This window comes from Camelina sativa, chromosome 13 (genome assembly GCF_030686135.1).
Source record: "Camelina sativa cultivar CO46 ecotype springtype chromosome 13, ASM3068613v1".
Classification (NCBI taxonomy): domain Eukaryota; kingdom Viridiplantae; phylum Streptophyta; class Magnoliopsida; order Brassicales; family Brassicaceae; genus Camelina; species Camelina sativa.
The window spans coordinates 6,993,787-7,012,443 of record NC_141892.1 but is presented as its reverse complement, the minus strand read 5'-3'; the positions used below and the strand labels follow the sequence as shown (position 1 = coordinate 7,012,443).

At 41.9% G+C, this 18,657-nt stretch overlaps 3 protein-coding genes and 1 pseudogene across 4 annotated transcripts; 1 reads left to right on the top strand and 3 right to left on the bottom strand.

Annotated features, from left to right (window-relative positions):
* Positions 1–6,048: 6,048 nt before the first annotated feature.
* LOC147929268 (uncharacterized) lies at positions 6,049–6,825 on the bottom strand. The gene is made up of 2 exons (XM_087480547.1): positions 6,558–6,825; positions 6,049–6,365 (listed from the first exon to the last, which is right to left on the bottom strand). The coding sequence occupies exons 1-2, from the start codon at positions 6,823–6,825 to the stop codon at positions 6,049–6,051; spliced, it is 585 nt and encodes a 194-aa protein (XP_087336673.1).
* A 3-nt stretch (positions 6,826–6,828) lies between these two features.
* LOC104738020 (uncharacterized) lies at positions 6,829–9,102 on the bottom strand. The gene is made up of 4 exons (XM_087480546.1): positions 8,953–9,102; positions 8,728–8,783; positions 7,279–8,599; positions 6,829–7,233 (listed from the first exon to the last, which is right to left on the bottom strand). The coding sequence occupies exons 1-4, from the start codon at positions 9,100–9,102 to the stop codon at positions 6,829–6,831; spliced, it is 1,932 nt and encodes a 643-aa protein (XP_087336672.1).
* A 6,872-nt stretch (positions 9,103–15,974) lies between these two features.
* LOC104735789 (putative calcium-binding protein CML29) lies at positions 15,975–16,927 on the bottom strand. Its single transcript, XM_010455645.2, has one exon. The coding sequence runs from the start codon at positions 16,437–16,439 to the stop codon at positions 16,188–16,190; it is 252 nt and encodes an 83-aa protein (XP_010453947.1). The 5' UTR covers positions 16,440–16,927; the 3' UTR covers positions 15,975–16,187.
* A 942-nt stretch (positions 16,928–17,869) lies between these two features.
* On the top strand, positions 17,870–18,625 carry LOC104735788 (putative calcium-binding protein CML32 pseudogene; annotated as a pseudogene). Its single transcript, XR_015577962.1, has one exon. The product of XR_015577962.1 is annotated as a putative calcium-binding protein CML32 pseudogene (transcript).
* The last annotated feature ends 32 nt before the right edge of the window (positions 18,626–18,657 follow it).

Sequence of the window (18,657 nt, the reverse complement as noted above, 5' to 3'; positions counted from 1 at the left end):
TATGTCCGGTTGTGCTGCGACCGTCGTCTGGATCGATACTAAGACTGCTATCACTATAACCGACTAACCTTGGTATCTTCGAGTTTCTTTCAAAGATTAAAATGAGGGATGTTGTTCCTTTGAGATATCTCAAACACTGTCTCATCGCAGCTCCATGTGACACTCTAGGACTGTGCATATATCTGCTCAAGACGCCTACACAGTACGACAAGTCAGGTCTTGTGTTAATTAGATAACGGAGACACCCAATTTTCTTTCTCAAGTCTGTAGCATCGATTTCCTTCTCATGTTCTGCTTTTGATAACATAAGTCCAACCTCCATTGGTATCAACTCAGAATTACAGTCCGCCATTCTTGTTTCTTCCAAAATCTTCTGAGCATATCTCCTTTGACTTAACACAATGTCATTCTCATGTTGAGTTACTTTTATCCCAAGATAGTAAGTTAGCAATCCAAGGTCACTCATTTCAAATTTAGTAGCCATCTCTGTGAGAACCGAGAACTAGGTTCTCCTTCCGAAGTGTTTTGTGGACGAAGGGACTTACTACTGTGATAGTTCGGAACTGAATTTAGTAATCGAAAGTTCAGTGAACAGAATTGAGTGTAATTATCTTGCTTAATGTCAGTTATACAGTTATTACGTTTAATGTCATATCAATCAAGATCCGACAATCTCGCACTTTTACAATAAATGAAACCTTTGACCAACCCTCCGATCTCCAAAGTGATCTTCCGTCGTTACGGTTTTCTTCACTTCACCAATCGAGTTTTATGGGCTGATCGTTCTCGCACACCTCGACCCAAATTGCTTGCTGATCATGGGCAAAGGCCGATGATCCGAGGTGATTAATCTTTGTACCAACAGTTGCCCCCCAAGTCCTTCGAACTGATCAGTTCGGAAGACTTTTGATCTCCTCTCACCCGTTTCGGGAAAGTAAATATACTCCGTGTCCCGTGATTTGATCGAGGTAATGATGAAATTTTCCTTCCCCGAACACGCATTGGACCCACCATTCGGCACGACATCCTATAAGAGGGAGAAGCATGAACCGGGACTCTTCACTTTCCCAGGTAATCATTGCAACCCTGCGTATAAAGGTAGCCATCTCCTCTTCTCTCTTATTATTTTCAGAATTAGTTTTTTGTTCAATCGATTTCTTTCTGCTCTCTGTTGTTCGCCGGAAAATTCTTAGTGTTCCTCTCACCAGTCTACCGTTCTCCTTCGTATTCTCTCGCTCACCATGTCTCCCCTGAAATCCTCGATGGGTAAAACCATGAAACAACTTATTGCGGGCATCTTTGGCCCTCATCTACTGTCGAATCTTTTGGAATCTTAGGCCCTCATCTACTGCCGAACGGCAACATGGCGGTGGTTAGGGAATCTTGCGGAATCCCCTCGGAGATCGAGATTCGGTTTCTGGAGGCGCATGAATCCCCGGAGAATCGTGTTGTTGGCTACTGTTGCGCGTTCGAGAGTTTCTTCTCCGCTTGCGGATTATCTTTCCCGCTTTCCGAGCTCATTGTACGGATGATGTTCGACCTGGGGTTCGCTCTCCCCCAGATGTGTCCGAACTTTGTTCGGACTGTTCTTTGCCTTCAAACCCTAGCCGAGGAATACAACTATTCGTTGTCCCTGGCTGACTTTCTTCACATCTACACCGCGAAGATAGGGCATACCAAAGTCACCCTCTATGTGAGTCCGCTCTCTGGACTCAAGGTTTTTGATGACCTTCCGGAGAAAGATGAGAAATGGCGAAAGTCATTTTTCTTCTTCCCCGTCAACGAGCTCACTTTCAGGCATCTCACGGGCTTGTTCGTTTCAAAGTGGATTTCGAAAATTGGTAGCGTAGAGCAGTCTGCTTAGACTTAACTAATCTTTTCGCCTTACCTCTGTGATACGCCCAAAATTCTAGGATCACTCAGCCGGATTAAAAAGGATAGAAACTCGCCAAGGTGCAAAGTGCAACAAGGGAGATTTGATGGATTGAGGGGTCGCACAACAGTTGCGGAAGGCTGCTGATATTTCCAACTCCAATCACTGCTAGATATGACACACTAGTCCAGCAAAAGGAGGCTGTTGCTTGGATATTACACACCAAGAAACAAAGAAACGTTCTAGACAAAGAACAAAGAGATAAACTCTAAAATGAAAAGGAAAATTGGTTGATTATTCTCAAATGAGATTACATGAGTTTATATAGAGATAAAAAATTTGGTCACAAAGCCAAATATTATTCTTGAAACTAAAACACAATAAAGATAGATAGTTGAATGAAAATTCAACTCTTTGAAGTTTGTCTTCCCAAAGTGTCTTTTCCAAGGTGAGTTGAACTCCATTTTCGTCATCCCTCTTTGACCACAAAATAAAGTGATTATTTTGAGCTTTCTTGAACTTGAATTAGGCTCAAAGTGGGCTGGACTTGATATGTATCATCCCCAATAGTATCTCCCATGCTCTATTTATCCATAAGCTCTTGAACTGACCCATTAAGGGTTTCTTTGATCTTTTCTCTCTTTGACTCTTTGGTCCAACTTGCTGATGAGAAACAACATGAGTTGTACCATTTCTTCACATTGGGCTTAGTAGAAACACCTCCTGGTTGCCAAACATAATTCTGGAAGTACCTAAACCAACTGGACCTAAAATTCTTCATGTGAAGAACTAGGTTGACCTCCTTTGGCAAATGAAGCTTAACTTTATGGTTTGTTGGCCAGATCTTGTGTTCTTGGGCTTGTTGGAAACATAAGAGATCCATTAATATCCTCCAACCGATTTCGTGTCGAAATTGATGCTGAGTTAGTCTGTGTAACACGATCTTTGGCTCAGACGCGAAACTGGGACTGGGTCAGATCCACTGATTTGAAATATCCATATCTTTCAAGTATGAATTGCTTTGAATGTGCTTCCAATTCTCAGTGATTCTAGGATGGATCAAGATTCCAGAACATTTTGGTTCTTACCTTGAATCTTTTTGAATTGGTCGGAATCCTCCTTTGAATACTCGTAGGTCCAAATCGCGTAGCCATGAGTTCACCTTAGTTGTAAAATGAATAATTTTTTCATCTGAACTCTTATTGGACTGATTCCACCTCGAGATATGCTCTAGATAAGGTAAGAATGTATCCCAAATAGTAGTTTGGCTGGAAGAGTTAACCTTTGACTTCGTTCGTGGTGAGCAAGACTCAAGGGTCGTCTCGGATGGTCTCATGATCACATCACTCTGTTATTTTGATTTCAGCTCACTTTGAACGCGGCCAACTTTCTCCGACCTTCACAGAGTTCTTTTCCCGGTTCTGCAGTGAAGGGCAAATTGCTTGGGACTCCTTTTCGTGCGAGCGGATCAGAGAATCCGGAGTCAGATACAAGAGATGATCCCTTGTCCGATCTTCCCCTCCCCGAATCCTTGACACTGCTTCCATGGGCTACCAGGAAGAAATAGCTCTTAAGAAAGAGCTCGAGAACGCTGAGAAGGAAGCGAAAAGGCAGGTGTCCGTTGCTCTTGCTATGGGAAAAGCCCGCATCTTCGCCAAGAGTACTAACTTGCCAGCCCCCGAGATAAGTGAAATTTTCGTTCCTCCACTGATGCCCTCTAAACCCTCTGTGATCGTCATCGCGGACTCAAGTGATGAACCTCAGGAGGGAGTGGGTTCCCTGGCCCTTGGAGGCGAACAAGTTAAGGGAAGTTCACACAAAACCGAGCAGTCGAAGAAGAGAAAGGAGCTGGAATCTTCTTCCACTTCGCGTGAGAAAACCCGAGCTCGAACTGGCTCTTCAGGGGAAAAGCAGACTCGGAGCAGCTCCTTTGGAGAAAAGCGGAGTAAATCCGGCTCGAAAGATGGAGCCTCTCTAACTAAGAGGAGGTCTAGGGAAACTCCTATTAAGGAGTCCGACTTGAAAGATGGAGCACCTCCGACTCGGAAGTCGTCCAAGGATCCCTCCGGAACAAAGGAGCTCGGAAGTTCTTTCTCCAAGCGCCCCCCCCCCCCGAAAGAGCAGCGTCACTCACCTCGCGGTAAGTGGGACTTAGGAATGCTAGATTTTTGTAACGATTTGTTTTTTTTTTTTTAGTTGGAAAAATTTGACCACTTTGTGCAGCTCTTCCCGCCTCTACAGCGCACCTGATGCAAAACTATACTCATCCCGGAGTTCGCGTCCCCGGTTTTGCTGACATGTCTGAGATCAACAGGGGAAACTTCTTTCGGTTCGCAGATAAAATTGGAGAGGTTAGTAATTAACGTCAGATGCTTACGTGTCTAATTTTTGTGTCCTCCAACTAACGGAACTATTCTAACAGGTGATGATCGAGTTCAACAACTCGGTGGCATCCTATGAGGAGCAGCTGTTCGCATCCCCTCAACCTCCGAAATGACTGCACTTCAGCAGAAGGTGGCCAACCTTGAGACCCAAGTAGTGGAATTTACCGGTTGGATGCCATCAATGCTAAGACTGTAGAGAAGGCCGAGCAGATTCGAGCTCGTATAAAGAAGGCCGAGGCCGAGGTGCTGGACCTCGGGATAACCAACGAAGACCTTCGAGAAAAGCTAAAGAAAGCTGGCGAGCTCTACTTCGAGGCCGCAGAGAACGAGAAAATTGCCAAGAATAGGTTGCATGAGATTGAGATCCGCAACCAGCTTTTGGAGGCCGGCAACAGTTGCAAGATGGAAAAGGCACGGAGGGAAGATAGCCAAGCAATGAGGCGAACTCTGCGCCCGCTCATCGAGGAAGTGAAGGTACACCTCGAGAATAGGGAGAGGTTGGCCCCCGCCCAAATCCAAGCTGCTGAGATTAAAGCCAACTGGATGCTTATCGAGGAAATTTCTCGAGGGGAAATTCAGGACATCGAGGAGGAGCTCGGGATCCTGCGGGCTGATGAGGAGAAGGCTGAAGGTGAAGTCGCGACGGTAACCATCTGTGACTTTGACGTTTCTGCATTTTCTGACCTATTGGTGGATTCGCCCGAACTTCTATGCAAAGAACCCCCCCTGAGCATCACCCTTGATGAATCCGGGACTAACTTCGGACAACTGTCGAACCAGGAACTGGACCTCATCTGGAGCAACACTGCCGAGCTGGCCGCGGAGGCGGGGATCGCCGAGGTGAATGTGGCTCCTCCCGAAGTAAATGAAGTTACCCCGTCTGACCATGTCCCTGCTTTAGACAAGCCGTAAACCTATTTCGGGGTTGTTTTCGCACGAGTTGTCCCCCTTTTGTTTATTTTCTTTTCGCTTTGCTAGACTTTGCACGGGGTTTTTGGTCGAAGTAACCGCCCCGGGCTAAAAATATTCTATTTTAAATTCAGTTTAATTGCTTTTTGCTCACTAAGTCTTCCAAGAAGTGGACCTCGATTTACAAAGACTTAGGATACTAACTTCAAGTAATCTTTAGAAAGTATGCAATAAGACTTCGGACTTTAAGAGAAGTACGAAGTGGTCTTCAATTTGTGAAAAACAACTGTGTATTCGCTATCACGAAGTAGTATTGCGAAGTGAACTTTAGTTTCTGATAAAATCCTACGGAGTGAGACTCCGGTTTAAATGCTTTTAACGAAGCAAGACTTCGGTTTAGATAGCTTTAACGAAGTAAAATTTCTATTTTTTGATAAAAAAAAATTTGTAAAGTGAGACTCCGAGTCTTCAATAAAACTTTACGAAGTAAGACTTTGCTTTTAAGAAAGGGTTACGGAGTTGAACCCCGGTTTCTTGACTTTTAACGAAGTAAAACTCTGTTTTTTTTTTGTTAACTTTTATAAGGGGAAACTTCGAGTCTCGATAAAAGTTTGTGAACTAAGACTTTGGCTCTTAAGAGGGGGTTACGGAGTAAGACTCCGGTTTTTAGTGGGAGTTTTTGAAGTGGGACTTCGGTTTAAATGACTTTAATGAAGTAGGACCTCTACTTTCGAGGACGAATATTCGTAACAGCAAGTTTGAACAGAACTTTGTTTTTATTTGATATAAATAGCTGGACCCGAAGTGGGTTGCCTACGTACCCTTTACAGGATCAAGCCAGTCGTAGTTCGATACATAGCAGAAACTAGACTAAGTATAAAATCATTTCAGGTGCAGGGAATTCCAGGACCTCGGTACCGGTTTTCCATCCGAGTCTTCCAGCCGATAAAAACCATTTCGGATTTCGCTAGTGATCTTGTACGGTCCTTCCCAGTTGATTCCTAGTTTTCCCGCGCTTTCCTCTTCGGTGTTTTCGTAGACCTTCCCAAGCACCATATCGCCAACCGCCAAGGGCCTACCTCGGACTTTGGAATTGTAATAATGGGCTACGGTATTTTGGTAGTTTTGCATCCAAACCAAGGCCCGATCTCGTCTCTCATTTATGACATCAAGAGTGTCCTGTAAAAACTCTTCATTTTCTGCAGCGCGAAGACTCTGGGTACTTCTATGTCAGCTAGGACTACAGCGTGAACCCCGTAGACCAAAGAAATGGGGGTTTCGTTGGTAGTCCGGCGAGGTGTAGTTCGGATTGCTCAAAGTACGCCTTGTAATTCGTCCGGCCAACATCCTTTACGGGAGTCCAGCCGTTTCTTCAAATTAGCGAGAATGACCTTGTTCATAGCCTCTGCTAAGTCGTATTCCCCATTTTGCACAAAAAGTCTCAAACTGCAAGGAGATAAATTGCGGACCGTTATCTGTCACGATCTCATACGGAACGCCGTATCGATAGATTATACTTTTTAACATGAACTGTTCCACTTGCTCCCGAGTCACAGCCGCATATGCCGCTGCTTCTACCCATTTGGAGAAGTAATTGGTAAGGGCTAACACGTACTGCAGTCCCCACGGACCCCGATGTAAGGGCCCAATAATATCCATAGACTACCTCATAAATGGGTAAGGTGCGGACACAAACGACAGGAGCTCAGTAGGCTGATGAATTGTCGGAGCATGTTTCTGGCATTTCTCGCAAGTTCGGCGGTATTCCTCACAATCAGCGAGCATTGTTGGCCAGAAATATCGTTGTCTCTTGATTTTGAAAGCTAAAGTGCGACCACAAGAGTGGTTCCCATTGGGCCTGTCATGAATGGCTCGCATCAATGTTGCGGACTCTTTACCAACAATGCATGTTAGGTAAGGACCATCGATGCTACGACGCATGAGTCCTTGATCGTAAACGCAATATCGAGCACTGATGATCTTTAGCTTCCTCGCAGCCCACTTATCAGCAGGGAGATCACCTTTCTCCAGATAATTCAATATCGGAGTCCGCCAATCATCTGCCCCCTGATTATCAGTGGTCGTATTGCCCACGGACTAGCGTATAACGACGGGCAGTTCGCGGCTAGGAAACATAGGCTGCGCCGGTGCGCGAGCTGCAGCGTCAGCGTTCGTCTCCTCAAGGAGTGAGGGAGTGGTTTCCGGTATTGGGGTCGGAGTTCCAGAGGTCACTCCAGATGGAGGAGCACGAGCTGCTTCCTCTGCTTCCCATTTCCTCATTGCCCGGGTTACAACGCTCGAACCTTCCAAGCGTATGCTTGGATACTCTATAACTTCCACTGGGATAACTCTAGTTACCGTGGGGTCCGAAGCTGAAGCCAATGAAGCTAGAGCATATGCTGCGGAGTTCTCGCTTCGCGGAATCTTTGTGACCTCAAAGTCGTCGAACTTCAACGCTAACTCTCGAGCCGCAGCCAGGTAAGCTTCCATTCGCCCGTCCATTGCCTCGTATTCTCTAGAAAACTGACTCGCAACCAGCTGTGAGTCACAAAACGCTCTGAGATTCCTAACGCCAATCCCCACTGCAAGGCGTAGTCCGGCTAGGAATGACTGCTCGATCATTTCACCTATAGGTGAACTGAGGCAAACACCGATTCCCGCGCCGGTCTTTGAAGAAGCTCCATCTACGTACAAACTCCATGGTCCTTCGACGCTATCCTCAACCAAAATGGCGAGTGGCAATTCGATGAGAAAATCTGCTAGCACTTGCGCCTTGGCACAAGTCCGAGTTCGAAACTCGATATCGTACTCGCTTAGTTCTACTGACCATTTGGCTAGCCTTCCAGACTGACTAGGACTATGAAGTATCGTGCGTAGTGGTTGTGTCGTTAAGACGACGATTGACTGAGACTGAAAATATGGCCTCAGTTTTCTTGCCGAGACCACCACGGCCAAGGCCAATTTTTCCATCAACGGATACCTGGACTCAGCTCCCGTGAACGATTTACTAACATAGAAGATGGGCCTTTGCTCCCTCCTTTCTTCCCGCACTAAGACTCCACTTACTGCGCTTTTTGAGACAGCAACGTACAGAAACAAAGTTTTCCTGAATTCTGGTTTTGTCGGAACTGGTGGTTCGGACAGATAAGTCTTTAGCTGGGAGAAGGCTTCTTCGAACTTCTTGCCCAAATGAAATGCCTCCCCCCCTTTCTTCAGAACCTGGTAGAAAGGGAGGCACTTGTTGGTAGACCGCGAGATGAAACGGTTGAGTGCAGCGATGCGCCCGTTAAGGCGGTGAACCTCTCTTAAGGTCCTGGGGGAACTCATGGATAGAAACGCATTGATTTGCCTCGGGTTCGCCTCTATACCCTGTTCCGTTACGATATATCCCAGGAATTCTCCTGACGCAACTGTGAATGTGAGCCAGATTCTACTGATCTCACCAGCATATCATCGATGTAGACCTCTATGGTTTTCCCGAGCTACTTCTCGAAATTCCGCGGTCCGTGATGAAAGCTGTTTTCTCTTGGTCGTCTGGATGCATGAGAATTTGGTTATAACCAGAGAAGGCGTCCAAGAAGGACATGAGCTCGTGCCCGGAAGTTGATTCTACTAGCCTGTCAATATGTGGGAGAGGAAAAATATCTTTTAGGCACGCCTTATTTAAGTCGGTGAAGTCAACACAGACCCGCGACTTGCCGTTTTTCTTTGTCGCTAGCACAGTATTCGCCGGCCATTCCCGGTATTTACTTTGCGAATTTGATTTGCTTTGAGCAATCTGTCTACCTCCGAATTGACAACTTCGGCTCGTTTGGGGCCCTGCTTTCTGCCCTTTTGTTTTACCGGACAAAAGGTCGGATCCACATATAGCTCGTGCAAAATAATGTCCGGGCTGATTCCGGTTATCTCTTCGACTGACCATGCAAAAGTCGTCATGTGTTCCTTAATGAAAGAAACCAATTCGGATCGCAGTTCGACTCCTAGTTCTGCTCCTATCTTGATTCCTTGATCTGGAAACTACGCGTTAATAAATATGAGCTCATTGAGGTCGCCAGTAAGCTGCTTTCGAACTGGATTCTTGGCGACCTCAAGCTGTGGTTGCTATTGGATCAGCAGTTTGTGACTTGCAAGGTAGCAGCTTCTCGCCACCCTTTGACTTCCTAGAATATCCGATGGTACGTCGAGGGAACTGCCTTCATTTAGAAAAGCCACGATGTTCCCATTATCACGTTATAAGCCGCAGGTCGGTCAAACACCGTGAACTCCACCATTTTAGCTACACCTTAAGCAGAAACGGAGAGATTGATCATTCCTAGGGACATTGACGTCTCGCTCGTGAATGAGACTAGGGGTGAAGGAGGTCCTGTGATGTGCTCCTTGCCAATGCCCATCCTAGTAAGGGTCTCTAGGAAAATTAGATCCACCGAACTCTCAGTATCAACCAGGATTCGACATATTTCGTGATTCGCTGCGTCAAGTGTTATGACCAGGGAATCGTCATGCGGGGTGCTCAGGTCTTCCGTTTGCTTCTCCGAGAAGGTGATCTCGGGTAGATCATTGTGGCGAGCTTTATCCATTTGGGTGACCAGCTTTCGTTGGTGATCTTTAATTGCTGTTATCGAGTTGCGGAATAAACGTGATCCACCCAAAATGACATTTATTCTTTTCTTTGGTTCTGCATCACCGTCCGCTTGCTTCGGCTTCTTTGAAGGTGGAGCATCATCGTCCAACCCGGACGTCGCCTTTTGGTCAAGTTCATCGATCGACACATTCGGCATTTCACCGAACTTCTCTGCAAGAAGATGCATTAAATTTTTACAGTCTCGGGTTGAATACCCGCTTGTTTTATGGAGCTCGAAATAGGCATTTTCATCCCGAACCCACTTGTTGCTTGGCAGGAATCCGCTTTTGGCGTGCGGTGAGTATGGTGGCTTAGACGGGGATCCTCTTGGAAAGGTTCCGAATCCAGACTTTGCGATCACGGGTGATGTTTTCTTAACTGGTGACGGTGCCTCAAACCTCGGTTTGCACGTGGCTTTATGCTTCTGAGCGACCGCTGCTTTTTCTACCTCCGCAATTATCCAGTTCGAAGCACGTTGCTAGGCATCCTGAATTGTGGTGAACTGGTTTACGGTTAACTCCTCGCGGAAGCGAGATTCATGCCAGAGGCCATTTTTTATAGCGGCTAGGGCAGTTGAGTTCGAGAGCCCCGGGATCTTGACTTGAATTTCCTTGAACTTGGTTATGTAAGAACGAAGCGATTCCCCAGCTGCGTGGCTTAGGTTCCAAAGTTGAGCATTTGTTTTAGCCGTTTCAATCAAACCTGAATATTGCTTGACAAAGAACGTTTCTGCGAACAGCTTACAGTACCCAGCATCATCTTCGTGAGGCTGAAGATTAACATGGCTGGCAGTGAGCAGGAAACCTTTAAGGTGAACCGTCGGATCTCCTTTTCCTTCGTAGCTCGAGAAAGTTATCTTTCATGTATCCTTAACACGAACTCTAGCTATCTGGGCAGAGAACAAGGTTCGCTTAGATTCCTCAATACTCGAGAAATATCTGGTGCCGAAGTTGTAGCATTGTGCACCATGGAGCGCATGTCCCAGATCTCATCCTGCATACGGTGGATCTCGGGATTGGAAACGTAGCTCGGAGTTGAATTCCCTGGAAGGAGATTCCCCCTCCCCCCCACAGGCGGAGGGGTCCGAACTGGGACTTCTGAAGAGCCAGCAACTTCGACTCGCACCCGGGTGCGATTGTCTGCAAGATGTGATGGTGCTACCTGAGAGGCAGTTGGGGGTAGGAGAATATCCCCTGGGGTGTCCTGTTGCGGAGCTAGTGGCTGATTGGTGCCAGCGAAATCTAGGATTCGCCACCGCGGATTTTGTTTGGAGGAAAGGAGGTCAACACGGTCGGCCTATGCGCGGTGCGAGGTCGTGAGATTGGCGATCGAAGCGGCGATCGTTTCCAACCGGGTTGACACTTGCCCTTCCAAGTCGTTGAAACGATCGGACAAAGCGGTGGAGGCTGCTTGCTGGCGCTCTGATTTCTCCGCCAGATCCTGCAATAACTTTTGTATTGTTTCTAGAGTTACCTGTGGGGAGGATTCGTGAGCCATGGTAACGTGGAATATGACAGAAGTCGGAACTATTGAGAGTATAGGTAATAACCACCCTCCTTCTAACGCCAAATGTGAGAACCGAGAACTAGGTTCTCCTTCCGAAGTGTTTTGTGGACGAAGGGACTTACTACTGTGATAGTTCCGAACTGAATTTAGTAATCGAAAGTTCAGTGAACAGAATTGAGTGTAATTATCTTGCTTAAAATTTCTCTCCCCCTTACAATATTTTCCTCCCCTATTTATACAGTTATTACGTTTAATGCCATATCAATCAAGATCCGACAATCTCGCACTTTTACAATAAATGAAACTTTTGACCAACCCTCCGATCTCCAAAGTGATCTCCCGCTGCTACGGTTTTCTTCACTTCACCAATCGAGTTTTACCGGCTAATAGCCCTTAGCAACAAGTCGTGCCTTATACTTGTTGATGCTACCATCGGAATTTCTCTTCAGCTGAAAAACCCATTTGAGTCCAATTGGCTTTATCCCAATAGGTAGATCAACTAAATCCCAAGTGTGCAATTTTTCAATTGACTTAACCTCTTCGTTGCATGCATCTATCCACTTATTTGATTCTCTGGCTTCATTAAAACTTCTTGGTTCGTTGTTCAAACACAAGAGAAGTGTATCTCCTTCTTCCTCAGCAAGCAAAACATAATCTCCAAGATACTTAGGGGTGTTGCTTTGTCTCTCGCTTCTTCTTAAAACAGGTGGATTATTCTCCACAACATCATCTTCCTCTTCGTGTTCTGCAGTCTCCTCTTCTATGATTTCTGGTGTGTGCTCGTTGATCCTTGTTCCGTCTCTGTCTACTTCATTACCACCATAAGTGTCTTCACCAGGTTCAGGGTTGTTATTAGTTATCGCTTCTCCAGACATGATACCATGATTTCCAAAGTCACCAAGTGTGATGTTAAAACTTTTCTCACCATCTTGCTCTGCATTTTTCCTCCAATTCCAACCCTTACTCTCATCAAAGACCACATCTCTGCTTACAACAATTTTCCTAGTTTGTGGATCATAAAGTCTATATGCATTAGAACCCGGTTCTATCCCCAAATGGACTAACATTCTGGATCGATCAGCAAGCTTCTTAAGTAGATGTTGATCAACCTTCGTATAGCTAATGCAGCCAAAGATCCTTAGATGATCGATACGAGGTTTCTGTTTCTTGTAACCTTCATATGGTGTTTTGTCTGTTAACGCCCTTGTTACAACCCGGTTTAATAAATATGTAGAGTGTCTCACTGCTTCTCCTCAAAGGTAATTTGGAACTTTCATATGATTTAGAATGCTTCTTGTCATCTCCATCATCGTTATGTTCCTTCGTTCCACAACACCATTCTGTTGTGGTGTATAAGGTGCAGTAAGGTGTCTCTGGATTCCGGTATTCGCACAGTACTCATTGAATTCTTGTGAGACAAATTCACCACCTCTATCAGTTCTAAAGGTTTTGATTCGAGCCCCTGATTCTTGTTCAACTCGGTTCTTAAAAATCTTGAACTTCTGAAATGCAGAACTTTTTTCTTTCAACAGCGTGATCCACATATAACGCGAGTGATCGTCAATAAGAACAAAGATAAAACGATTTCCAGCAGCTGTACTTGGTGTTATTGGTCCGCAAAGATCACCATGGACCAATTCGAGAACTGAAGAGGCTCTGTATGTGGTGGCCTGTGGGAATGTCTGTCTCGTTTGTTTCCCAAGAAGACACGAACTGCAAATTTCCTTCTCAAACACTACTTGTGGGAGTCCTTGAACGAGATCTCTCTGCTTCATAGACTTAATAGTTTCGAGATGTATATGCCCAAAACGAGCATGCCATCGACTGGATTCGCTGATAGATGATAGGTTCAAATAAGCATTGTTGTGAAAGTCCATACAAATCTTTTAGAGCTTGTTTTTTGACCTTGGAGCCTTTGCAAGTAGTTTACCTTGAGCATCGCGCATTGTCAAGTAACCACCCCTTAGCATGATGTCGCAGCCAGCTTCTATTGCTTGTCCCAAACTGATTATGTTACTCTTTAAATCCGGAATATAGTACACATCTGACATTACTCTCAACTCCCCATTCATATCAACGAGTGAAATGGATCATTTTCCTTTTATATCAACTAGAGAATCATCACCAAACCTTACCTTCCCGGTAACAGACTCATCTATCTTCTCAAAATATCTTCTATCACCTGTCATGTGATTACTGGCACCATTGTCAAGATACCAGACGTTGTTCTTTCCTGTGTTGGTTTCAAACTTACTAGGAATACAACGTTTTTCATTTAGAAAGACTACCTCATGCATCATGAGTTCATCAGCATCTTGCGTATTCGTGACATCCAGAACTTGAGCTTCTTGTAATTTTAATAGACGATTAGGGCAATCGAAAGCAAAGTGACCTTGTTTGTCACATCTGAAACACGTGATGCGGGACGCATCTCTTTGTCCATTGCTTCGTCCTCTGCCTCTCCCTCTGTAGAAGCGACCTCCACGTCCTCTGTTCCGAAAATTGCTTGTATACTCGCGACTGTAGTTTTGTGTTTCCATCTTTGCATACATGAGTTTAGATTGATCCTCTTGCACATCACCTACTTCACCGATTCTCTCTTCGTAAGCCTTGAGACGTCCGATGATGTCTCCAAAAGTAGTGGTATTAAGGTCTAACACATGTTCTAAAGATGCCACTATGCTGATGAACTTCTTGGGAGGAAGACAGTTAAGAAATTTCTTAACCATCTTGGCTTCTTCAATCACTACACCAAGCGAAGCGGACTTTGAGGCTATCTCGGACATCTTTCCTGCAAACTCATCAATTTTCTCTGTATCTTGCATCTTAAGTCTCTCGAAAGCGGCCATAAGTGTTTGTAGACGTGCTTCTTTAACACGTTCTTCCCCAACATGTCTCGATTTAATGGCGTCCCAAATCTTTTTCGCCGTATCCAGATCACCAATTTGCAGAACTAGAGCCTCGGGTATGAACTGAAACAGTAGAGCCATAGCCATGTTATTCTTGTCCTCGTCGGTTTTTGCTGTTTCAGGTTCAATTGCCTCCCAAACCTTGTGAACCTTTAAGGCGATCTTCATCCTCAATGCCCAAATGGTGTAATTTGTAGAGTTAAGCATAGGACATTGAATAGATGTAGATCCTGCGGCTTCTTTCGGCGTAGCTGCAACTAATGTACCTTCGGACATCGCTCCCTAGGAGATCGAGAAGCTCTGATACCAAATCTAAGATTCAAAAAAAAAAAATAACACAATCTCAAAAGAACTTTCTTTATTACTTTAGGAAAAATACCTCGAAAACCTAAAGCTCGCAAATTCTCAAGTCTTGAATAATAGGAAGTCACAACCCGACATCTCTATTTATAAGGAACTTCTTAACCTCACTTTGCTAATCTCTCTGGAAAGACAATTTCCTTATTTCTCACAACTTCCTAAGCTTCCAATTCTAATCTCTTTAGACTTGCTTGTGCGTCAAGCTTACTCCAACAAAAGTTGGACCAGCATCACATTCTCTAAAACTCACTTAAAACATGCGATGTTTCAATATGTATACAGTACAACTCTTGGAACATCTTCAGTCTTATCATTTCTTGATTTTTCGCGTACAACACTTCAATATATGAATAGGTTAAAACTTACTTAAACCCCGAACAATCTCTAAGCACCGATGATAGGCTTCTTGGTTTGAGATGTGGAAGGAGTAAGCAAAGATGCAACAGCATACTCTTGTAGTGTTGGACTATCTGATTGTAAAAAAGTGATGATTGGCTCTATGGCACCCGCTTCATTTTGATGCTGACTTTGTTCCTGAAAAAAACAATATAAGGTCAGAATTCTCAAAGCATAAATTTCTCTAATAGGGGTATTCTTACTGAAATTTCTGTATTATTGTATGTGTAAGAGTGTGTTCAATAGGTTCAAATCTTGGATACATATCAGGGTCATTTTTGGATTTCTATGAAAGCATAAAGAGGTGTTGACTAAAGGAAGGAAAAAAAAACAAGCTAAACTAAAACTATAGAATTATAAAAATGTTAAAAGTGAAACCAAAGTTAAAAGTAGGATTGACAAATGAGAGGGGAGAAGTGAAAACCAAGAAAATGTGAGTTTAAACCAAAGAAGGAAATGGTATTATGTATGAGTGAAGGAAGACTCAGCAGCAAAGTAAAATAAATCACAACTGAATTATGATAAAACTTCATATAAAGACCTACTCCAGCTAAAAAGCATGAGTTACTCCAGGTGATTCCCAACTAGCCTATCACTGAACCTAACCATTTTTTTTTATATATGGTAAACAAAAGTATCTCTTCTTTATCAATTATCAACCACAAACCCTACAACCTAGGCTGCGGTAAGCAAGACAGAGTTCTAGGATCCAAAACAGCTAATATATCAGCTGTTAATTCAATAGTAAACAGAGTTCTAAGCTTACAATTTCTTATGGAATGACATGATTTGTAAAATAATCCATGTGTGAATTGCGATTACCTCCTATATATATTAATATAATGAATGGTACAGCAATTTTCAATCGATGAGGCGGTGTGGTGGAGGCATAGGTTTTGGTCTCTCCGGTGAGGTCCATTTTAGGAAAAAGTTTGAGGTGACTCATCGATGAGTCAAAAAATAATGTATGAAAAAAGCCTAAACCAAATTATGACAAACCATTCATTGTTGACGTATTAACAAAAACTAAACGAACTTGTACTGTATAGTTCTCTTTTCAACAATGATCCAAAACCACCCATCACATTACATGATATTTTTAGGATATAAATTAAAATTCACCGAGAGTTACGATAACAAAAGAAAATTTTTGCGATGCTTAGAACCAAATCTCTCAATAAAAAAAAAATTCAGACATTTCAAATGAAAAAGGATATGGCAAATACATTTTAGAAAATTTTGGCAACATCCTTCATAAGTCCACGATTTGCAGCTGCAAAATCAGTGAATTCTTGATACGAGATGTTTCCATCACCATCGGTATCAATTTCAGCCATCATACGCTTCACGTCATCAGGCGATACCGAACCAAGTGTCTTTAGAGCTTCTTCTAGTTCGGCTGCTGAAATTTTACCGTCGCCGTTAGCATCAAATTTCTTGAATATACGGTCGTGTTCGGCTTTCTCCGTCGCATCAGCCATATTGTCTTGATGATATAGTGTGTGTTTTTAAAGATGTAAATAAAATTTTGAACACTTTTTTGGTCGAGGAATAAAAGGAAAGATCAAATTGTATATATATCTGTGAGTGAAAAAAACAATTGAGGTTGTGCTTCTACTTAGGAACTTTTGGAGGAGTGATTATATAATAACTGAACGAGAATGGTCCAAGTTAATACTAAACTTAGCAAAATTAGGATGTGACTTGGTCTTACACAAAATTTAGACAAATTCAAGTAGCTAATGTATTTAAGTATTTAACTGTACTCGGATTACCTGAAAATTAATTCGAAAATGCAATTTACATCTTAATTGAACAGTGCTTTGTCTATGTTAATTATCAGTTTATGGTACTTAACTTTAATTTTATGTATTTCTTACCATGTCTAATCCTCGTTAAGACTGGTTTCATGCTTCTTATATATCTTTTTTCTATAAAAAATTAATTCTGAGTATCAACGTGTAACATTTTCTTCCAAATTTATGTATGTACATACATATAATGTTACTAACAATCAAAATATATAATTACCAAATAACTTTTGATTTTACATCCCAAGCTTTTCAGGAATGACTTTGTAACTAAACTTTATATAATAAGATATATATACAAAGTACCTTCTATAATAACAAAATGTCTTTACGATTTAATGAATTTATAGATAAAACTACTATTTTAAAGCATTATATTTATTATTTATATTTAAAGAATTTATTATCATAAAGCAAGTTGATGACAAAAAATGATATTTATTATAGAGATAAAATGCAATTTACAAAAATTAAATAAAAAATGTCTAATAAATTTTAGATAATTACATTTTTACCTTTATTGAAAAGTTAAACATTTGCTTAAGATCAATGACATGCCAATGTAATTTTTTACACTTGATAATGTTACTGTTAGTTTCATATTTGTACTTCTCAATTAATATAGTAGGATTTTGCATATAAATTTGAGATTATCTTACAATATGCAAAGAGCTTCTCTAAATAAATTAGAAATTAATTTAAATGTTTTTTTATATATTAGTATATTTTTTTGTTATTTATGTGTAGATTTGCTTTTTATTATAGGTTTATAACATTTACATATTTGATATAAATATTTTTATAAATCTAGAATTGACATGTGTCAACATTTTATTGATATAATTGACAAGTATCAAAATCTTGTTAATGAGTAACATTGAAACCAACTTTATATAATAAGATATACAAAGTACCTTATATAATTAACAAAATATCTTTACAATTTATAGATAAAACTATTATACTAAAGCATTATATTTAAAGAATTTATTATTACAAAGCATGTTGAATTGATGAAAAAAAAATGATATTTATTATAAAGATAAATTGCAATTTACAATAAAAATAAAAATAAAAATAAAAATAAAATAAATGTCTAATAAAACCCATTCATAGTGCAATTAGATTTCACATTCCAAAACCAAATCTTAGCAGGAATCTAAACAATAGTTGAATTTCTCCTATAAATATAGATTTGGTTTTTGATATCTTCCATCAAATCATTATTCATTTATTTATTTTGTTTAAAACCTCTCATAATATCTACATCATCATCATCCCTTACTCAAAACAACAACGATGTCTGTTGCACAGGTCTTTGAGAGAGTTGACAAGAACAAAGATGGGAAAATCTCATGGGACGAATTCGCCGAAGCGATACGCGCTTTTACTCCTTCAATAACATCTGAAGAACTTGAAGACATGTATAGAGTGCTTGACGTGGATGGTGATGGTCAAATTGACGCTGAGGAATTTGCTTCGGGTTTGATGCAAAAAAAAGATAATGAAGAAACTCTTCTGAAACAGGCTTTTGATTTGTATGATATGGATGGTGACGGGAAGATATCAGCGAGTGAGATTCATGCTGTGTTGAACCGTTTAGGAGATAAGCATACAATGGAAGAATGTGTTGCGATGGTTCAAGCTGTTGATGCAGACGGTGATGGTTTTGTGGACTTTGAAGAGTTTAAAACTATGATGGTTTCCAATTAATTATATATAAGAAGTCACTATGATCATGTTTAATTATTTATGAATTCGGTTTCGATTTTTTTTGATCTCTTTCTAACAATTTTTCGGAACTATAATTATTATTAATTATTTCAGTTTATAATTTTTTTTTTTTTTTGACAAAATAATACGTTTCGTTACAAATCACTGTGCTAAT

What these genes read in the sequence shown, in the direction of transcription:
- LOC147929268 (XM_087480547.1), bottom strand. Translation starts at nt 6,825, where the DNA reads ATGGATATTATTGGGCCCTTACATCGGGGTCCGTGGGGACTGCAGTAC. An exon ending in TAGCAGAGGCTATGAACAAG is followed by an intron (nt 6,366 to 6,557) that starts GTCATTCTCGCT and finishes TTCGCGCTGCAG; the next exon opens with AAAATGAAGAGTTTTTACAG.
- LOC104738020 (XM_087480546.1), bottom strand. Translation starts at nt 9,102, where the DNA reads ATGACGACTTTTGCATGGTCAGTCGAAGAGATAACCGGAATCAGCCCG. An exon ending in CCGAAGTTGTCAATTCGGAG is followed by an intron (nt 8,784 to 8,952) that starts GTAGACAGATTG and finishes ACATATTGACAG; the next exon opens with GCTAGTAGAATCAACTTCCG. An exon ending in TTCCTAGCCGCGAACTGCCC is followed by an intron (nt 7,234 to 7,278) that starts GTCGTTATACGC and finishes ACTGATAATCAG; the next exon opens with GGGGCAGATGATTGGCGGAC.
- LOC104735789 (XM_010455645.2), bottom strand. Translation starts at nt 16,439, where the DNA reads ATGGCTGATGCGACGGAGAAAGCCGAACACGACCGTATATTCAAGAAA.